This window comes from Apis florea, unplaced genomic scaffold (assembly GCF_048593485.1).
Source record: "Apis florea isolate Af1SG1 unplaced genomic scaffold, ASM4859348v1 contig_1615_pilon, whole genome shotgun sequence".
NCBI lineage: Eukaryota > Metazoa > Arthropoda > Insecta > Hymenoptera > Apidae > Apis > Apis florea.
Genome location: NW_028256416.1, coordinates 2,266,955 through 2,285,241, shown reverse-complemented (window position 1 = coordinate 2,285,241; position 18,287 = coordinate 2,266,955). Strand labels below are relative to the sequence as shown.

At 45.3% G+C, this 18,287-nt stretch overlaps 1 protein-coding gene and 1 long non-coding RNA gene across 4 annotated transcripts in view; one reads left to right on the top strand and one right to left on the bottom strand.

Annotated features, from left to right (window-relative positions):
• Positions 1 to 12,640, bottom strand: part of LOC100870138 (cuticle protein 8-like) — a 101,359-nt gene extending 88,719 nt beyond the window's left edge. For 2 of the 3 annotated variants that reach the window (XM_086903592.1, XM_086903609.1), the window contains exon 1: positions 11,503 to 12,640. In XM_086903592.1, the coding sequence (XP_086759718.1) occupies positions 11,503 to 11,647 (145 nt within the window). In that variant the 5' untranslated portion in view covers positions 11,648 to 12,640. Of the gene's footprint in view, positions 1 to 7,951; positions 8,069 to 11,502 lie in introns of those variants that run through there. The other variant, XM_086903601.1, reaches the window with a different exon arrangement.
• The window catches only part of LOC116415098 (uncharacterized), a 211,485-nt gene that overhangs the window by 106,819 nt on the left and 86,379 nt on the right, over positions 1 to 18,287 (top strand). The gene's annotated exons all lie outside the window — the stretch shown is intronic.

Sequence of the window (18,287 nt, the reverse complement as noted above, 5' to 3'; positions counted from 1 at the left end):
TACCGCGTCCTCAATTTTCCTCCCCCCCAAAAATTCAAACATCGGTGGTGAATCGTAACTCTTTTATTATCGCATACATCGAATATTAATGTTCCTTTATTTCACGTTCCATTCGCATGGTAATCGTTACCTCGAATTGGCGCGCGCGTGCATCCTTAAAAGTTCGTAATTTTTAGCTGAAATATCGTCGTGTCTCGAAAGTTAAAGAAAATCGACCGGAATTGGATACGAATGAAAGAGGAATGACGAAGATGCGGACGAACTTATCGTCTCGGTTCAACCTAATTTAAAAAAAAAAAAAAAAAACAGAATTTCCTCTTTTCTCCTATTCTCAACAACACAATAAATGCGAATGTTTGTGAATTACTATTACGTATACGTGTTATCCGTTATTTATCCAGTTATTACCCTCGAGAAAGAGAAAATATTTGGAAAGAGATAACAGAAGGGGGATAACTTTTGTGCAAGTCGTTAAATAAGTTGTCCGGGAGAAGGGAAAGCTTTAAGAACAGGGTGCACAAGGTTCAATAGGGAAAAAAGGGTATAGAAGATTTCTATAGCTCGGAGAAACATAATAGGCTGGGGTAGGCCAGGCTGGGGTAGTATAGCCGGGGAAGAAGAGATTAGATGGAATTAGATTAGATCAGAGCTCGTTACGTTTCGGCTTAAGAGTGAATTAGACGTGGAATGAGTTGGCAGAGAAACGTCTCTCCTCCCCCCACCCACCAGGAAGGGGTTGTATCGTTGTTTTTCTCGCAATCCATCAAGGAGAAAAGAAAGAAATCGTCGTCGGTCCGATACAGTGGTCCGACGCGTATGCGATAAGCTTACTTATTAATATACATGAATAAAACAGGAGCCACGAGTCCACCCACCGTTCCAACTATGCTAATTCCTCGACGTGCATTCCCCTTGGAGTAAAGTAACTTTTTCAATCGAGCAGGAGAAACCAAGACCCTTGCTCGCCTTGTTCTTCCTTAACGCCGCGACTTTTGTTCTCCCTTCCCCTTCACCGTATCAAAGCAACTGCATCGCAATTTGCATGTTGATCTAACCTTTAATTGGGCTGCTCGAAAGCCCAAGGCTCGATCAACGTCGCTTTTATGAAAATTCCCGATTTTCATATAACGTCAAAGCGTTACGTTACGCGTCTCACTCACCCTCTCGGAAAGCAAATAATTAATTTTCAATTTTGCTAGGTTCAATTACGACTCTTTACGCAAGAAGGATAGCGGATTATCGGCAAACGAGGTATGGAATTTAAGCGCATCGAGCGTGATCAATGGAATAACAAAATAACAAAATCCTTCCCCGTCGTCGACACTTCTTGATATTTTATATGTGCTTTGCCACGCTTCCGCTTTAATTAATTCTGTAGCAACGACCAACCTGCGAGAGTTTATAACGAGCTTTTCCGCTCGTTCCTGCAATCTCTCTCTCTCCTCTCTCTCTCTTTCTCTGGCTTTTCTTCTCTTTCCACGATCTTTCTTCCGCCTCTCGCTTTACGCTTTACCCTACCAGAATCCAGTTTCGAATTTTCTGGCAATGTGGCGCTAACACGTATTACGAGGCTAACTATCGCCTCATCCCTTCTTCTTGGTCGTGGTTGGAGCTCTCTCTCTACGGGGAGGAAGGGAGGCAAAATAAATTAAGAACGATGAAAATTTCGTCGACCCGGTCAAGTTTCTCGGATGCTCGGAACGATCAGTATTCATGGAATAACACGGAATCTCGTTCGAGAGTTTTCAGGTCGCGGACAAAGGACGCGGGCTTTCTTCGCGACACGTACGATTTACTGCCGATACTTCCATTTATCTTGATGAACGCGTGATGGCCGGACTTTATTTCAGAACCTCATGAATATTTATTGACGTATGACAGCCATATAATGTTATGACCTCTCTCTCTCTCTCTCTCTATCCCCATCCGAGTGTATCAGTTTATAAAATTCAGACCATAACGCAAACAAATGTCCGTACGTTTTATGGGGAGAGAATCGTAATATCGATTCACGCGTCGCGGATAGCAATCGATTTCAATAGAAATTTCTCGCGCAGAAGCGGACGAAAGTAAAGGAAAGGTGAAAAAATTTCCCTCCTTTATTTTTTGAATTATTAAAAATCGGTAATCAAATCTTGGAGAATTTTGGCAAATAAGATTTACCAAAAAAAAAAAAAAAGAAAAAAAAGAATCATCGACACGAATACCTGATGTATTCACCTTTGTTCAAATCGATTTGTCGTACTCGTGATTCACGCGACTCGGTGAATATCCGACGTACGAATAATACGGGGATTTATATCTTGTAAAGATATATTTCACACTGGGACGAGTAAAGTTCACAGTTATTTCCTCTCTCTCTCTCTCTCTCTCTCTCTCTCTCTCCCCCTCCCTTCGACGAGGAAAGTTCGCGGCGAGTCGAGGCGGGATGGCCGTAATTGCCAGAATGATTGAACGCGGTTAGCATTCCTTATCACCGGTAAATCGCGCCTAATGGAAAATAACGGCGGATCTCGTTGGAAGTTCCATCCGTTGAAAATAAAATTACACCCGGCGGATTCGTGATAAATTGCAATGACAATTTTTCAATGACTTATGGACGAGTGCGACAAATTGCGACCCATTCATTTTCACCCAGGTGAGAAAAAACCGGGATTCGACCGGTCGCGCTTGTTCCCGACCACTCTCTTTCTCTCTCTCTCTCTCTCTCTCTCTCTCTCTCTCTCTCTCTCTCTTTTCTCTCTAACTTCTGGTAATTGGAGCTCGGCGTCACAAACCGCCGCGCCGTTTCATGTGGTCGGTGGCACTCGTTATGACGACGCTGTTATCCCGATATGTCGCGCCGATCGCGCGACAAAGTTAATAACGAAGAATGAAGAATAATTGTGCGCGAGAAGGATCGTGTGTCGATGGATCGAGATGGATAAAGTTTCGTTCGCTGTCGTAATCGGCGATTACGCGAATCAACACTATCAGGGAGAATTGTATCATCGATTGAAGCAACGAGAGCACAATAGAAAGGTTTGGCTACGATTTTGAACACGTATCGATTTTGAACGAGAATATCTATCTATCTATCTATCCAAAATTCGAATCCATTTCTTTCACGCGCATCGCTCGGCCTCCCCAAAGGATTTCTGTCGCCGCGAGAAAGTGAATGGGAGTGAGCGGGGAATTGTCTGAACAGGTTCTTCACTTAACCAACCACTTTTTAGATGGAAGCCCAACGTTGGATGACCAACGTAGTCACTTTTTAGCAAGAGGAAGCTAAGCGCTTGCACAGGAAAAACGGCCATTACGACGGTCGTCGCGAAGATGCCTAGGAATTCGAGCGTTCTAATTAGTCGAGTAAGTCGCGCAGACGAGAAAGAAAAGTGTTCGCTATCCGTCTCAAAGAGAAACGAGAATCCTCCGTTTTCGAGGGGAAAAAGGAACGGCCGCGTAGTGGTTGGAAATGGTTGACGAGAAAATGGATGGATGGATGGATATTGCATAGCGATTATTGCAGTATCGTAAAATGTACCGGTAGATAGAAACAGAGAGAGAGAGAGAGAGAAAGCGTATAATGATATTTCTCTGGATATTGAAACCTCGCGGATCGAATAGGCTTTATCGTTCCTTCGTATCCATCTTCGATATACCATTCGCGATAACTTAATGCGGAAAGTCGTTGGAAAAATACGGCGTAACGACTGCGCTGTGTCAGGGAGAGTTTAAGGGTATGCCTCGGCGCGACTCGATTAATTTCATGCACAAGTTGACAGAATTAACTTTGCAAGACCTATTATAGTCTGGCGTGAACTTCAAACGTGGCCTGTTTGCGAGTTAAAATGTTAATATCATTGTGCATGCACAGTGAGGAGGATGGAGAACTCTAGGAGAATTGGTTCCCCGGAGCGAGATCTTCAATCACACGTAATTGAAATGCAAACCTATTCTCGAGCAGTAGTATAGTATATCGAGGTTTCGGTGATAAATTTGATAAAACGTTTTATCGTTTCTTTTTTTTTTTTTTCTTTTTTCTCCCCTTCAGAAAGAACGTTTTACTTCACTCGGATAAGAGAAGATAATGAGATCGATTCTGTTTTTGAGATTCTTGATCCGAGCAACGTTGGCACCTTGGCACCAAAAGGATCGGCGAGATTAAGGCATTTAATCTGTTCGCATTTTGCCGCAATTTCCAGGCGGAAAGAGAGGATTTCGTCTTTGGGGCGGCGATCTGAATATTTAGGTCTGTCCTCTCGAGGGAGAGATCGTTTTCCTAAGAGTTATGATCATATCTCGAGCTCTTGCAACTTGTACTTTCTGAATATACGTTGTCGACTAGCTCCTCCAGGAATTAAATGAGCGACACATATATCGTGTACCGTGAGATTGCATAAAACTTTGGATGGGAGCCGTGTACTTTTCTATTCTTTCAACTTCGGTTACCTTCTTTCGAGGTACGAAAATAAGTAATATTTACGACGAAAAACGAGCGGTTTAAATCTAAAAAAAATTTGTCGACTGATTATCGAGGAATATATATATATATATATAAAAAAGACAATAGAAAGAAAATGCCCGTGGCTATGAAAGTGGCGTTCTCCGAAAGCAAAGGGATCTCTGTCGAAACATATTGTACGCTTCCAGTCTCGCTTTGATTCCCTGGAAAAAAATCTCCAGGAAAAAATTCATTCGATGCAATTTCGCTTCGAATTCCATCCCTCTTCCATTCTCCACGGGCGAAAGAGTTTTCTCTCTGTTCGGATTTAATTAATCTATACAATGGGGGAGGGGGGGAAAAAGAGAAGGGGGGAGAGAGAACAAAAAAGAAGAAAGAGAAAAAAAAAAAACTGGCGCCTGATCAACCGCGCGCGGGATACGCTCTCTCGCGCGAAAAATGAATACAAGCTTGTTCTTTTCAGGGCGCTGTTAATTATCCCGACGGCTCACGTGCGTATTTAATGTAAATCAGGGAATTAAATGGGGTTGGGTGTAACCGGTTGGGTGACACATCGGTCTCGTTCCGACTAACTGGCCGTAAACCTGGCCAGGATCCGATAAATAAGTTCGATAACGGAGTTCTCCTTATCTTTTAAATAGGCAATGTAATTTAATCAGGCGGGGGAGGGGGGAAGGGGAGGGGAGAGAGGTCGGTCGGTCGCGTGACCATGTCACGGATTTGTCTCTACGACCAACCGTCGTAAGAACGGGGTGGTCGAGCGGTGGTGTTATTTCATTTTATTTTCTCCTTTTCTCTCTCTCTCTCTCCCTCCCTCTCTCTTTTTTCTTTCTTCTTCTGTTTTTCCTGGTCGCCACAGATTGCGAGAAATAAATAGCCCGGTGTACGCGTACGTGGCACGCCGGCATAACTTTCGTGCACCGGCGTGGGGATGATTTGTGGGTGGGCACACAAGACGCGGGCAAAACGAGCGGAATATTGATATATGCGACGCGATAAGTCGGCGGCCGCTCGCTCGAACGAGACTCGTTTACCAACCGGCTGATTTGTTAACGTTGTTAACCGCGTTGATCGAGATTTTTGCCACGGATTGTAATTTTTTTTTCCCCCTCCCCGCGATAACGCCATCTCGCGGCTAATAATTGTGTTCGAGTTCTTTTGCCGCAAGAACCGTGTGCTTTTTTCCCCCCTCCCCGGCCTCTTTAACGGCTCGTCGTTTCTTCTCCTTCCATTGTGTCGAGGTTTTATTCCTCCCCGTGATGAGAGAACACGTGAGTCATCACCGTGGCGTGGGAAAGCGTGGAGAGAGTGAAAAGTCTTGAAGAAATAATATATCGTGGAAAGGAATCGTCGCGAGAAATTCCTTGGAAATTTTAGATTTATCACGGAATATCGAGATATTTTGAAGGAAGAAAAGAAAATTAGAATGCGATAAACTTCGACTTTTTTGGCATCCAGAGAATGGGAATTTTTGTCGTCTCTTCGAAACGAGTGGCAATCTCTCGAGGCATGAATCTAACGATGAATTCTCGATCGATCGTTAAGAGTTATTATTATTTAATAAAATTTAAATCGCGCGTATTGAAACGTATTATAAAATGAAACCCGATTTAAATTTATTTTCGCCGATTATGAATATATATATATATATAAATAACGTTGTTCGGAGTTATCACAGGTGTTCGGCTCTCATTGCTAAAATGATTATACGTTCGATGGAAAACACGTATGCTTGCTCTGTAAAATTGCCTCGGGCCAACGGAAAGCCATTGTGATATTCCCGATACATAATGAACTTTAATATTGCGAGAGGAAATGTTAAATCGTTGAGACGTATCTTTGATAAAGCTCACGAAGATTTACAAAAAAAAAAAAAAAAGAATGTATAATATCAAATGGGAAAATGAATTTTACAAATCTGAGGATGATCGTGTATTTATATCGCAGTAATAAAAATTATACGAACGTATATATATATATACGTTCGTACAAAATCCATCCGTTTCGCGAATGGAAAGGAAAAATCAACTGGAAAAAATTTAAATAACAATGACGCGATATTTTTTCTTTTTTTTTTTTTTTTTTAATTTATATGGGTGAACCATCACTACGCAATTTCTAACCACGATATTTGTTTCGTTGACATTTTTAAACTTCCGTTGGCCGGGGCAATTATAGCTCCAACGAATAAACAAATTCACCGTTATGCAACGATGTTGTTGCGTGGCTACTTTAAAAAGAAAAAAAAAAAAAAAATATCGGAGACAAAAATATATAAGCCCGATTCATGAAGCAACAATGTATCGCGTTACGATTTCAAATTTTACCAGCTATTTTTTTTTTTTTTTTTTTTTTTTTTTTAATTATTATTCCCAAAACGAATAACAAACGAGGATTTACGCTTTCCAATGTTTAAATTTGCTGTCTCGAATTCTCGACTCGATTAGTTTAGATTAGCGAGAGAACGAAATTCTCATTGTACGGGAAGCGTAAGAATATACGCGGCACGAGAAAACAAAAAGAGAAGAATCTGTTTTTAAAGAGCACTCGGAACGATAAATTGCAGCATCGGTGCAAAGACAGGCAAGGCAAAGTTGGTGAGCGTCCCAATGCACACACCCTTGCAATTTATCGACGTATAAGCTTCGCCATATCAGCCCTATTAGACCTGTTAACGATGTCAGATCAGATTTCATTACTTCATTCCGTCGGAACGAGTTACTGCGACCCCTTGCTCTTCCATACCTGTATATATATATATATACTTTTACACTTCTTGCTCGAAGACAAAAAAAAGGGAGGGAAAGCGTAGAATAAAATACAAGGGGGGGATAAAGAAGGTTCGAACGGAGTAGCCAATGATAAAAGCAATTAATTAAGTCTCGAAACGTCCCGTTTTTTCCCCTCTCCCTCCTCTACGCCCAGAGACTCGCTCTATGTTTCTCGCTCTTTTTCCTTCCTTCCTTTCTCCGTATTAAATCGAAAGGTGCGCAAAGGGTCGATTCCAGGTCCGTGCTGTTTCGAGGCGAGCTGACGCGACGGGACGCGACACGACGCGACGTATCCATTATGGGACAAGTGGGCCACGTCGCGGAATAATGGAACGGCCATGATTTTGTGAGTTTATCGTCACGTGACGCGGAAATGCAGCAGCAGCAGCACCCAGAATCCCACGCTTAAACGGGTCGAGGGTGCTCGCGCTTAGCCTCGTAATTAAAACGCGCCTAGGAACTTAATGTTTCCTACTCTACGAGGGCTTCGAATTAACAAGCCCTCCCCCGCCAAGGTGCCGCGCGCACTATGCTATCGCCAAACTCCCCCCAAGGCAGAGGAGGCCTTCCTTCAAATTCTGACGGCTCTCTAAACTAAATACGCCACGTTTATATTACGCGCGAGGAGGGAAGAGGAAGGAAGAAACGATTCGAAGGAAGAGAGATGGTTGGCGGTTCCCTGTTCTGGAATTACGAGGGTCGAACGAAAACTCTCTCGAGGCGTGAAAATAATTACCAGCTACTTTATTCCTTTATTGGTCGGTCACGTTCCTTCGGAGGGAAGAGAAGATCCGGTAAGAGTAACGAGCACCGCCCCGAGCTAGGGACTCGAGACTCCCCAAACTTCCGTCCGAGGAAGCGGCGTTTTATTATTGCGAAAAGTTATTTCAAGGTTCGTCGTACTTTCCGGGTTTCGAGAGTAGTTGGGCGAGATAAAAATAAAAAAGAAAGAAAAGAAAAAAAAAAAATAGAGGAAGGATCCCAAGGAAACGAAGTTTCTCTTTACGGGCGGGATTCGGGTGATGGAATAGACAAGGTTCTTGGATGAAGAAAGATTGGAGAGGAGAGGTTATTTTAAAATAATGACACGCGATCGAGCGGCCCGGTTCAAAAGTTTCGGCTCGGCACGGATGGTGAAATTATGCCGATAATGAGAAGTAGCCGGAGCACACGCGTCGAAAATGAACGTCGAAAGAGGAAAGTTCGTGTGGCGACTATTTTTCGTCCTCTCTCTCGGTCTCCCGGTGTTCGACACGTTCCAACTTTTCCGCTAACGAATTTATAATTTTGTCGCTGGAGAAAAGTGAACCGCGTATATAATTTTACGCGTCACGAGTCCACAGTGTCGAGCGTTTCGTGTAATTCCCTCTCCACCAGTTCTGTTTTTCTCAGTTTCCCTACTTTTTTTTCCTCGTTGAAAAATGTTTATTCCATCGAGCGATCGGAAGAAGAAAGAGTCTCGTCGTGTTCCGTCGAGTTTTTAACACGCGAGAAATTCGCGATACGCGTTGCGATTTCTCTTCTTATCCTTTCGAACAGAAGACTCGACGCGCGAGATTCCGTTTCGTAAATGAATTTTCCTTCGACTCGAACTCAAAAATTGAATCGAGATATTGGTGGTCGCGCGATACGACGGTGACGATCGGTATCCTTAGAAGAACGGTCGAGCAAAGAATATCGGAGGATAGGCCAATTTATCATCCAGATAAAGAAATCACAATGGGTTTCTTTTCCCGAGTTCGATATCGCGCCGCTTCGAAACCTAGAAAACTCGGCGGCGACGAAGCGAGACAATAAGATAAGATTTCCAAAAGTTATATACGCTCGTAGAGGAGGGTGAAGGATCCGTGTAAAAAGGAAATAGTCAGAGCGGAAGTCGTCGCATGGAGATGAGAAGAGTTGGCGAGTAAATACAAAAACGTTGACAGCGGAAACTTTTAGAAAAGTGAATTAAAAAAAATCTTTTTTTTTTTCCGTCGAGATGTATATATAATATATACGTGTACACGCACACACGTTCCTACACACGTTCTACTCTTTTACCGTTTCGTTACTTTTCAAAGCGGAACGCGGAATACAAAATTTTATTTGCACGAAAGGTCAAGCTTCTCTACAACGAACACACAGACTTGATGATTTTCCACGCAAAATTATCCAGGAAATCTGCTTATCGAACTTCAGTTTTCAATTTGCTCTCGTGTTGCTTCCAATTATTGCGAAACTCTAGTACTTTGCAGCTTTTAGTTTTTACTGGAAAAAACATCAAGCTGATTCTCCTGGCGAAAAATGTTATTATCCGTTATTCCCTTTCTCTCTCTCTCTCTCTCTCTCTCTCTCTCTCTCTCTCTCTCTCTTATTTTCGAAATCACGTTTCGCATTCTACTACGATTCTATTCCGGAAATATAATTTTGAAAATAGGATTTTTTGTTTCTCTCTCTTTCTCTCTGTCTCCCCTCTCATCACACCGATGGAAAAAATTTTTTTCCTTGCGCGTAATGCCGTTCCGTTATCCGGTTACGGATGGATTCCGCTCGAAATCGGCGCGTAAAAATAACGGGACGCGTTAAAATGCATCGAATCCGAGCACGCGGATTATTAGCTTTATTTCAAATCACCACCTCGTACGATCTTAGCCGAGAACCGATCCCGACGATAATAAGACGAGACAACTAGTTGCAACAACTTTGTAATAACGATAGTTGATCCTCGTCAAATACGGTAAAATACGGTAAAATGAGATAACCGGGCGTAATTAACAAGCAAGTTTGCCGCTATAATATTTCGTTTTAATTGTAATTAAAGCCAACCGTGTAAAACGAACTCGACTGTGAATTTAATCAAATCGCGATCATGAACGTGTCAATGAACCCGCAAAGTAATCGAATTAACGGAACGAGGGGGGAGGGGGGGGAGGGGTGAAGAGAGGGAGAAGGAGGGGGAGGAAAGGGATTAGTTTAATGAGTTTTTACTTTGATAAAGGTGACAATGACGTCGAGATCTCGTCTCTATTAATCGTTTTTGGATTAAAAAAAAAAAAAAAGGAAAGAAAGAAAGAAAGAAAGAAAGAAAGACTCGCGTTATAATTACCCGTTACGCGTGTAATCTTTCGCAAAATGTATTCGCGTTTTCGGCGAATGCATTCGAGGCGAGGCACGTTCGCGTATTAAAATCGGGATGTGTATAAGGGAGGATTTCCTACGATGGAAATTAGCGTCGTGGAAACGTGGCGGGCTCGTTCACGAGGCAAGGAAGACAAACTGAACGAAAGGACTAATCGAGAAAACTTGTTACCCTCCGCGGAGCCGTTTCATAACCGAGAATGCGCGCGGCTTAATTTCAACCATTTTCACACGTATTAATACCCAGCGGATTAACGCCGGTTCCGTATTTCCGGCTAACTCGTTTCGTTCCGGTTGTTACAACGTAACACAAATCCCCAATTCAATGATTACGAAGGAGTAAAGTTGTAAAGCTTAACCGATTCTTCCACGATTTCGAATTGTAAAAATTGTGGGGGAGGGGGGGCCGCAATTCTTACGACACGATCGACTCGAGTGCAGAATCGCGTTCGACGAAATATACTTTCTTTCCAACGATCCTTCTTCAAATACGAAACACGCGAGCGAAAACACTGTTGCGAAAACACCACAGTCACGACGCGACGATCCTCCAAGATCAAACTTGGAACAATATCCAGCCATGTGAACGCGTGTGAACCGTCGACAATAACGTAAACGGGGTGTGTGAAACGTAGAGTGGTGGAAGTCGAGTCGGTGGAAGTCGGGGGGCGTCGAGAGAGGAATAGCGGTCGCGCTTCATTCCGGAGAGGAGGAGGAGGAGGAGGATCGCGCTTGGCTTCTCCGTATACGTATCTGAGGCGCACCACGTCGCGCCACTTCGCGTAATTAGTTTAACGTGATCGATATTAACGGGGGACTCGACCACCATGCGAGTCGACGACCACCATCATCGTGTCTCGTTTTCCATCGAGAAGCAAAACTTGTACTTCTCTCTCTCTCTCTCTCTCTCTCTCCCTGTCCACCGTTGCCCAACAAGCTAGGGCCAACACAGACAGCTGACTTATGAATAATGCATACGATGAATTCGAGTCGCACGCACCCGTGCACGCCGGTAATTCCATTAGCAGCCCGATTGATGTTACGTTTTCAATCGAATAACTTCTAGCCGGCCGTTAGATCGGCCGGTTAAATCTCGAGCCAATAGCTCCGGGCGGGTATTCTCCACCTTCGATTAGATTCGATTTTCGATTGCTATTTCATAATTACCTTCCGTACACATGAAGAGTATGGCAGCAATGGAAAGCCTGGCCTGCCACCTCAAAGCCATGTCCGCGATTGTTTGATAAGCGCGTTCACTTTGATACAGTGCGCGATTCACATCCTCTTCGTCGGACGACACCACGTCGTGCATACACCGTCGACGTGTCGATACCGCGATGGGTAATCCTTATCGCGGTCGCGTCGACATCGCGGGAAAATCGGTCCACAACAACAACAACACTGTCCACGATGAACACGGGCACACCGGCGCGGATTATTCGAGTTCCGTTTCAATCGCCGCCCTTCGAATCACGCCTCTCGTCCTCGCTTACGTTTCCCGTAAAATTGCATCCCGCTCGATGGGTGGGATGAGAAACGTGGCCGCGAGATTAATAAACGGAAGGAGAAACGGAGGAGGACGCGCCGCGGATCGACGGTCGACGGCGAGTCAAGTTTCTCGAGAGGCGCGAGAGGAAAAGGCGGGTCGGAAACGAACGAACGTTCTTCCGATCCAACGATCCGCCGATCTCTTCTTACCGCCTGGTAACTGGCACCGAGTTCCAATCGGGAGTATCGATCCTTGAAAATCGTTCACCTCCTCCACTTTCGGTGGAGCAGGGTGGCGGCGAAATTTACGGTGGAAGGGCGACAATTTTTACTCCATGTCGGAGACAAGTCGAGGTATTTCGTAATTCCTTTCAAGGGACGCGCTACGATCAAACGAGGGCGCCGTTCATCGCACCGAGCGTGGACGGGAAGAACGTCGTTAACCATGGTTCCAGACCTTCCTCCTCTCGATATCGTTGCATGTTGAAAGTTGGACGACTCGCCGAAGCTTCCCGAATCGCTCAATCGGTCGAAAGTGAAAAGATTCTCTTCCTCGTTCGCCCCGTATTGGGCCCCCTCCGTTTAGGGCCTAACGGATCAACCGTCGTGGAACGCGGCGCAACAACTTCCCGTCGTGGAACAATTTCAACATCGTCGTCGCACGTGTTCCATATCTGTTCCACGATCGTTCCATCCGCGATCCAGATCCCCTTTTTTCCCCCTCGATCCTCCGATCGACAACGAACACACGAGCACTATTCACACGACGAGGGCCGAGTCTGAGGGAACGTTCCACGTACGATCCTTCTCTCTCCGTCTCGCCTCATTTCGCCGCGCCGAGGGATGATATTTCGCGAGCGAGCGAGCGAATTTCCTCCGCGAGGAGGGAGGGAGGGGGGGAGGAGGAGGGGCGGGAAGGGAAAAAAAAAAGAAGAACAAGAAGAAGAAGAAGAAGAAGAAGAAGAAGAGGAGGAAGAAACCTTGGCGTCTATGTGCGCGACATGTTATATAGGACGACACGACACGCACCACGTCTTGATTCGGTGGCAGATTCACCCTGACTGGGGTGATTCTTGGCCGTGGGAGCATGCGCGCTTCCGATCCACCTCCTGTGATGGTGGAAACGCGCAGAGGGTCCACGGACAGGGTCCGCGCACACGTACAACCGTCGTCTCGCGACACACGGAGCGTGGCACATGCACCAACGCTCGCTCACCGACACGAGGCCGGGTCAACGTGGGTGTAGTGTTAAGGGGTAGCTCGCGTCGGCCACGACGCGTCGCGACGTACGCCGCCACTGTGTGTCACGGGCGGAAAGTGTGTGGCAGGGCGTGCTGCTACCAGCGAAAATCGTGCAAATCTCTCTACGATACTCCTTTCGAGTAGGGAAGAGGAGAGGAACGAGAGGAAGAAGAAGACAGGCTCTGAAGATTCGCTCGCGTGTCCAACTTCTCTTGCTCTCCATCCTTCCCCTCCCTTCTATACACCATCACCGCCATCGCTATCACGATATGCTAATGCGCTTCGTTGTATATACATATATATATATAGGATAATGTTAGGGACAATAAGTAAACCGGTTTAATTGTTGGCGTGTCCAACTTTCTTCCGCGTGTCTCGCTCTTTTATTTTCGTTTGCGACGAGAATAGTGACCTCCCTCCCGAGAGGAAGACCGAAAGTCTCGTAAATGCTTCCTTTCTTTCGTTTAGAAATACTCGGAACCGTTTTTAACCAACTCGTTCCAAGTTTTCCATCCTCGACATCGAGATTGATTACTTGAGGGAGAGGGGGGAGGGGGAGGGCAGGAAAAAAACGGTCGAAACAGCGGGAAGGCAAGGAAGGAGGGACAGGGACGGCGATATTTTTCAACGTGGAGGGTGTTTTCCCCGGTTTTTCGATCGCATAAATCTTCCGTGGCGGCCGATCATCGAGCACGTTATTAATGCATGTCATTAGGGCGGGTATACGAACTCGGAACACGCGAGTGGATAGGAATTACACGCGATACCGGTGATTAGCCGCGCTCGACTATCTATTTGTCGTAAAAATAATTTCACGGGTAGATAAAGCGAAACGGTGTACGCTTTATTGTCGAATCCAATTTGCTGATCGATCATCGTAAGATCGATGAATATTACCGCGTGTGCGTCGGTTAGACGTCACGCGCAGAATCTCATCTGTGAGCGGGTCGAAGATCGAGAGCGAACCCGCTCAACCCGTTCGAGTTTCTCTTTTACTTGGCCGATTTTTCAAGGTTGAAACGAAGGTGATAACGAAAGGAGGTAGGTAAAAAGAAAAAAAAAAAAAAAAAAAGAAAGAAATCTGCATCTTCTAATTTTCCGCGCGATCGGATATCGGTCGAGGCGCGGTTTATCCCCACGCATCGTGGAACGGTGCAAGTATACATCCTCGCGGGTGTAACGTTTCGTCGACAAAGATGGAATGACATTATCTCGTGCGTGTCTCGAGCTTAACGACCATCTAAAGTTTGATGGAATTTACTTCGTGATCCACCGCTTTGTGAAATATTTCCACGGGAATTTTGCGATGGGACGTAATAACTTTTGCTTTCCACGCGATGAATACGTACGTTCACGAGGAGAATCGTGAACCGATGTCGATCTGTAATTCATTCGGACGATCGAAATTTCGTTTCCGAGAAGGATTCCTTCTTCTCTTTGATCGAGTTGATCAACTTTAATTCTGTCGAAATTTTTCGAGTAGAAATGATCGTTGAGGGGAGGACAAGATTTTTGGAATGGATCGTTGGAATATAAGAAAGAGAAGATATCGTGTTTTCAAACCTATAACGTGTAATATAATTCGAGATTAATAAAATTCGTATCGCGAGGCGTTCGTTCGAAGAATAAAAAGAAAATAGAAAAAGGAAAAAGCGAAGGAAATCTCGGCGACGTACAAGCCAAAGTTATAAATAACGTTTTGCGTGACGAGCGTGCCTTTGCAGACGCGGGACCATTCATCAGCAACGCCTCGCACGTGAGCTCGCCGATAACGACGCCCTACCGGAGGCAGACTCGATCGGTCGATGAAAGGGGCTGCCTGACGAACGTAACCGCGAATCAGTCGCCTCGTCGCCGAATCTCGTCGATTCTCGATCCGTTCCATCGGTTTCGGAAGGGGGAGGGGTCTACCAGTTGCCAGTTACGGGAAATAAATGGAAAGTAAACAAAACGAAACGAAGCTTGGTCGATCGATCCCTTTTACGTTCTTAATTGTCGTACAAAAAAACTCCCTCTTCCTACCTTTATCTCTCTTTCTCTCTCTCTCTCTCTCTATCCAATCTCTGTCCAATTTTTCCCTCGACATTCATCGACAAACATCGGTGTGTAACTTCATCTCGATCTCTGTCCTCTCCGTTCTCGCGATTAAACATCACGCACGACACCTAATCGATTTAATCATCCTCCTCTTCGTCAAAGATTTTCACAATTCCCTACATAACGTCCCGCGACTTTTATCGCGTTTTCCACGAATGGTCCAACGGCCGTAAACACGGGTGTAAACCTTCGCCCCGACCCGTTCCCATCCCCAATCCCATTCCATTTCGGTCGGTCACCACCGGATCGAGGCCACGCATCGCAAATTAACGGGACGATAAAATTCGCCCCCGATAAAATTCGACCGAGAGAGAGAGAGTTATTTATTCGGAAAGTAGGCGATCCCGTGATCCTCCCTCTCCTCCTCCCTTCCCTAGCGAGAAGACACTCCTAATTTCGAACGCGCGTGCGCCGTCGCGAGCGACGATTAAGGCAAATTGCGGAAACGAGGGTCGTGCATAAGTTTCAGGGAGAACGAGGTTCGATGAACCGGGCGATAACGAAGCTGGTGGCCTGGTGTGTACACGCGAAATCCGGAGGAAGCGAGGAGGAGGCGGATTAGCGGCCTGTCGAGGCGAACGTTTGTCTCCACGGTGGAAAAAAAGTGTTCGACCTTGTTTTTTTTACACGCCAAGATTTTCGATATTTCGAAATTGATGCCGATAACAAGCTCTCTCCTCGCGAGAGTTCTCTCGCGTTATTTTATCGGCGCGACGCACGAACATTTCCGCACGAAATTGAAAAACACGCCTGGCTGGCGCAGCTGGGTTCACGTTACCCGCGCGAATTCTTCAACGACATGGTTCGCATTCGATCTCGTCTCGTCGCTTTTAAATGATTTTTTCCGAGTGGAGGGCGCGGTGTTTGTCAGCGGAACGGCATCCCTTCGACACTTTGCCAGGAAATTGAATAGGAAGAAACGAAAGTAAACTTGTTTCCTGCCTTTCTTTCCACCCACGGTGCAATTAATTCCCTGATAATAATCGATCGTGGAAGGGGAACGAGGATAAAATCGAACTCGAGTATACGTTTGATTCATCGCTCGCAACTGGTTTCCAAAGCTGGTCTACTTGCTTCTTGTCCTATTAATCCCGAAGGAAATAACCAAGAAAATGCAAAGTGGAATTTTTAAAAACGGCGATGAAAATTCCTAGAGAAAATTTGTGAGTATGATACGATACTTAAACTAGCGTTGGCCACGCTCCAATCGGCTATTATAAATGTTTTCTTCCACGAGGCTCGTTCACCTTATAATTTTCATCGATACTCGTTCGAAACTTCAGTCGACGGCGCAGCAATCGCAACTTTTCCCTTTCGTCTTGCGTTCCGCTCGCATCTCCGAAACCGGAGACTGTAATCCCGCCGCCAAACCAAGTACGTCTCGCGCGGAAACGGGGTCGATGGAGGGCGAGGCGAGTTCTTGTTAATCAACCGAGCGACTCGAAATGAAAGAGCGGCTCGCGGCGGAGCGCGAGGCCTCGATTGATGGCAAAGTTGCATTCCGATAGATTCGTTCCGTGTATACACGTGCACGTACATATTCGTATATATTCGCGTGGTTGTAAAATACGCAGGTTGTAAGGATCGCCGATATCGGCCAACAGTTTTCGTCGTCCCTTCGATTTTCGGTCTCCCTCGACCGGACTCAAAAAGGCTGCCGGTGGTATTCAGTTTGTTAACCGAGCGGAGAACTTTGCAAACGGTCCACCTAAATTCGTTCTATCCGGATCATTGACCTCCTCCCGCTTTTTCCCCTCGCGATTCCATCGTATTTGATCCGAATTATTCCTTTCTGCTGAATTGTAGAACTCGATTCGAATTCGTCGGTTATTTTATTTATTTATTTTTTTCTATTAATTCTCGAGTTAAAAAGCTGTTGGGAGGGAAATCGTTGTATATTTATCTTAAGCAAGTTGGAACAAATATTCTCATACAAAATTCATGATCTCGCGTGACTCGTAAACGAACTTGCGTGTGTGTGTGTGTGTATTTTTCAACCCCTTCGAGTTTTAAATTTATTCGCGGCAGAGGTAATATTCTTTAACGCCATTCGGTTAACCGAATTATTATATCCACGCGTAGAAAATAGTCCGTCAAAATGAAATTTGTCTTCGCGGCGAGGAAAAGAGGAGAAGGAATTCGCGTTTACGCGGATGTACGAAAATCCACCAGTTTAAAAATTTCATCCGGAGAAATTCGAATTCGGCTCCCGTGTTTTTCGACGATCAGTTTCTCCCCCGCTCCCCTACTCTATTATTCACTTTTCCATGAATCTTTGCATAAGAGAATGCATCTTGCTCAATATGGAGATTCCTACGTTACAAAACATGGATGGAAATTTTCGGGTTACGCGCATCCAAGGTTTCCCCTCCCAGGTTTTTGGACATTGTCCAAAGGGTTGGCCGGCCACATCGAATCAATCCGACTACCACGATTTCTCTCGAAATCGAAAAGTTTATCTGCCCGGTTACTTCGTGTAACCGCCCCATTCGTCGTTCGCTTTAAACACGGGAATTCTATTAACCAAGAGTCGGCCAACTTTTAAGTATCCAAAGTTCCCCTCCCTCGATAGGTTTCGAAAAGCGAGGCTTTTCCCTCGAAAGATTTTCATCCGGCCGCTGACAGGAAGTGCAAACGGAAAACGTTTCGATACGAAACTTCTCCCGACCTCGGCAAACTCGGGACCAGAGCTGCCCGATCCAATCGCACTCTAGTTTCCACGGAGTTAATAATACACCGGCAGTTTGGATAACGCTGGATACTAGGCGCGCTATACTCTCGTAATTTCGTGGGGTGAAGAGAAGGGGTGGGCGAAAAATCACGTTCCAACCAAGTGGATGGTAAATTATCTGCAAAGAAACAAAGGAAAAGAGAAGACGATACCAAAGGGTATGTAAAAAAAAAGTAATAATTTTTTATCTGTTCACGCTCCTCTAAAAAGATAATGCACTTGGGTTAAAGTTTAAGATTCGACTTAACAACCCTGTGCCGTTGCATTCCGACATGGATGGTACTTGGCTCTTGGATGGGGCGGCTCGTCGTGATGCTCGTCGTCGAGCACTCGAGGCGGCCGCGGCAAGCTAACTGAAAATTAACGTGGAAATCTTTAAAGGTTGAATTTACGT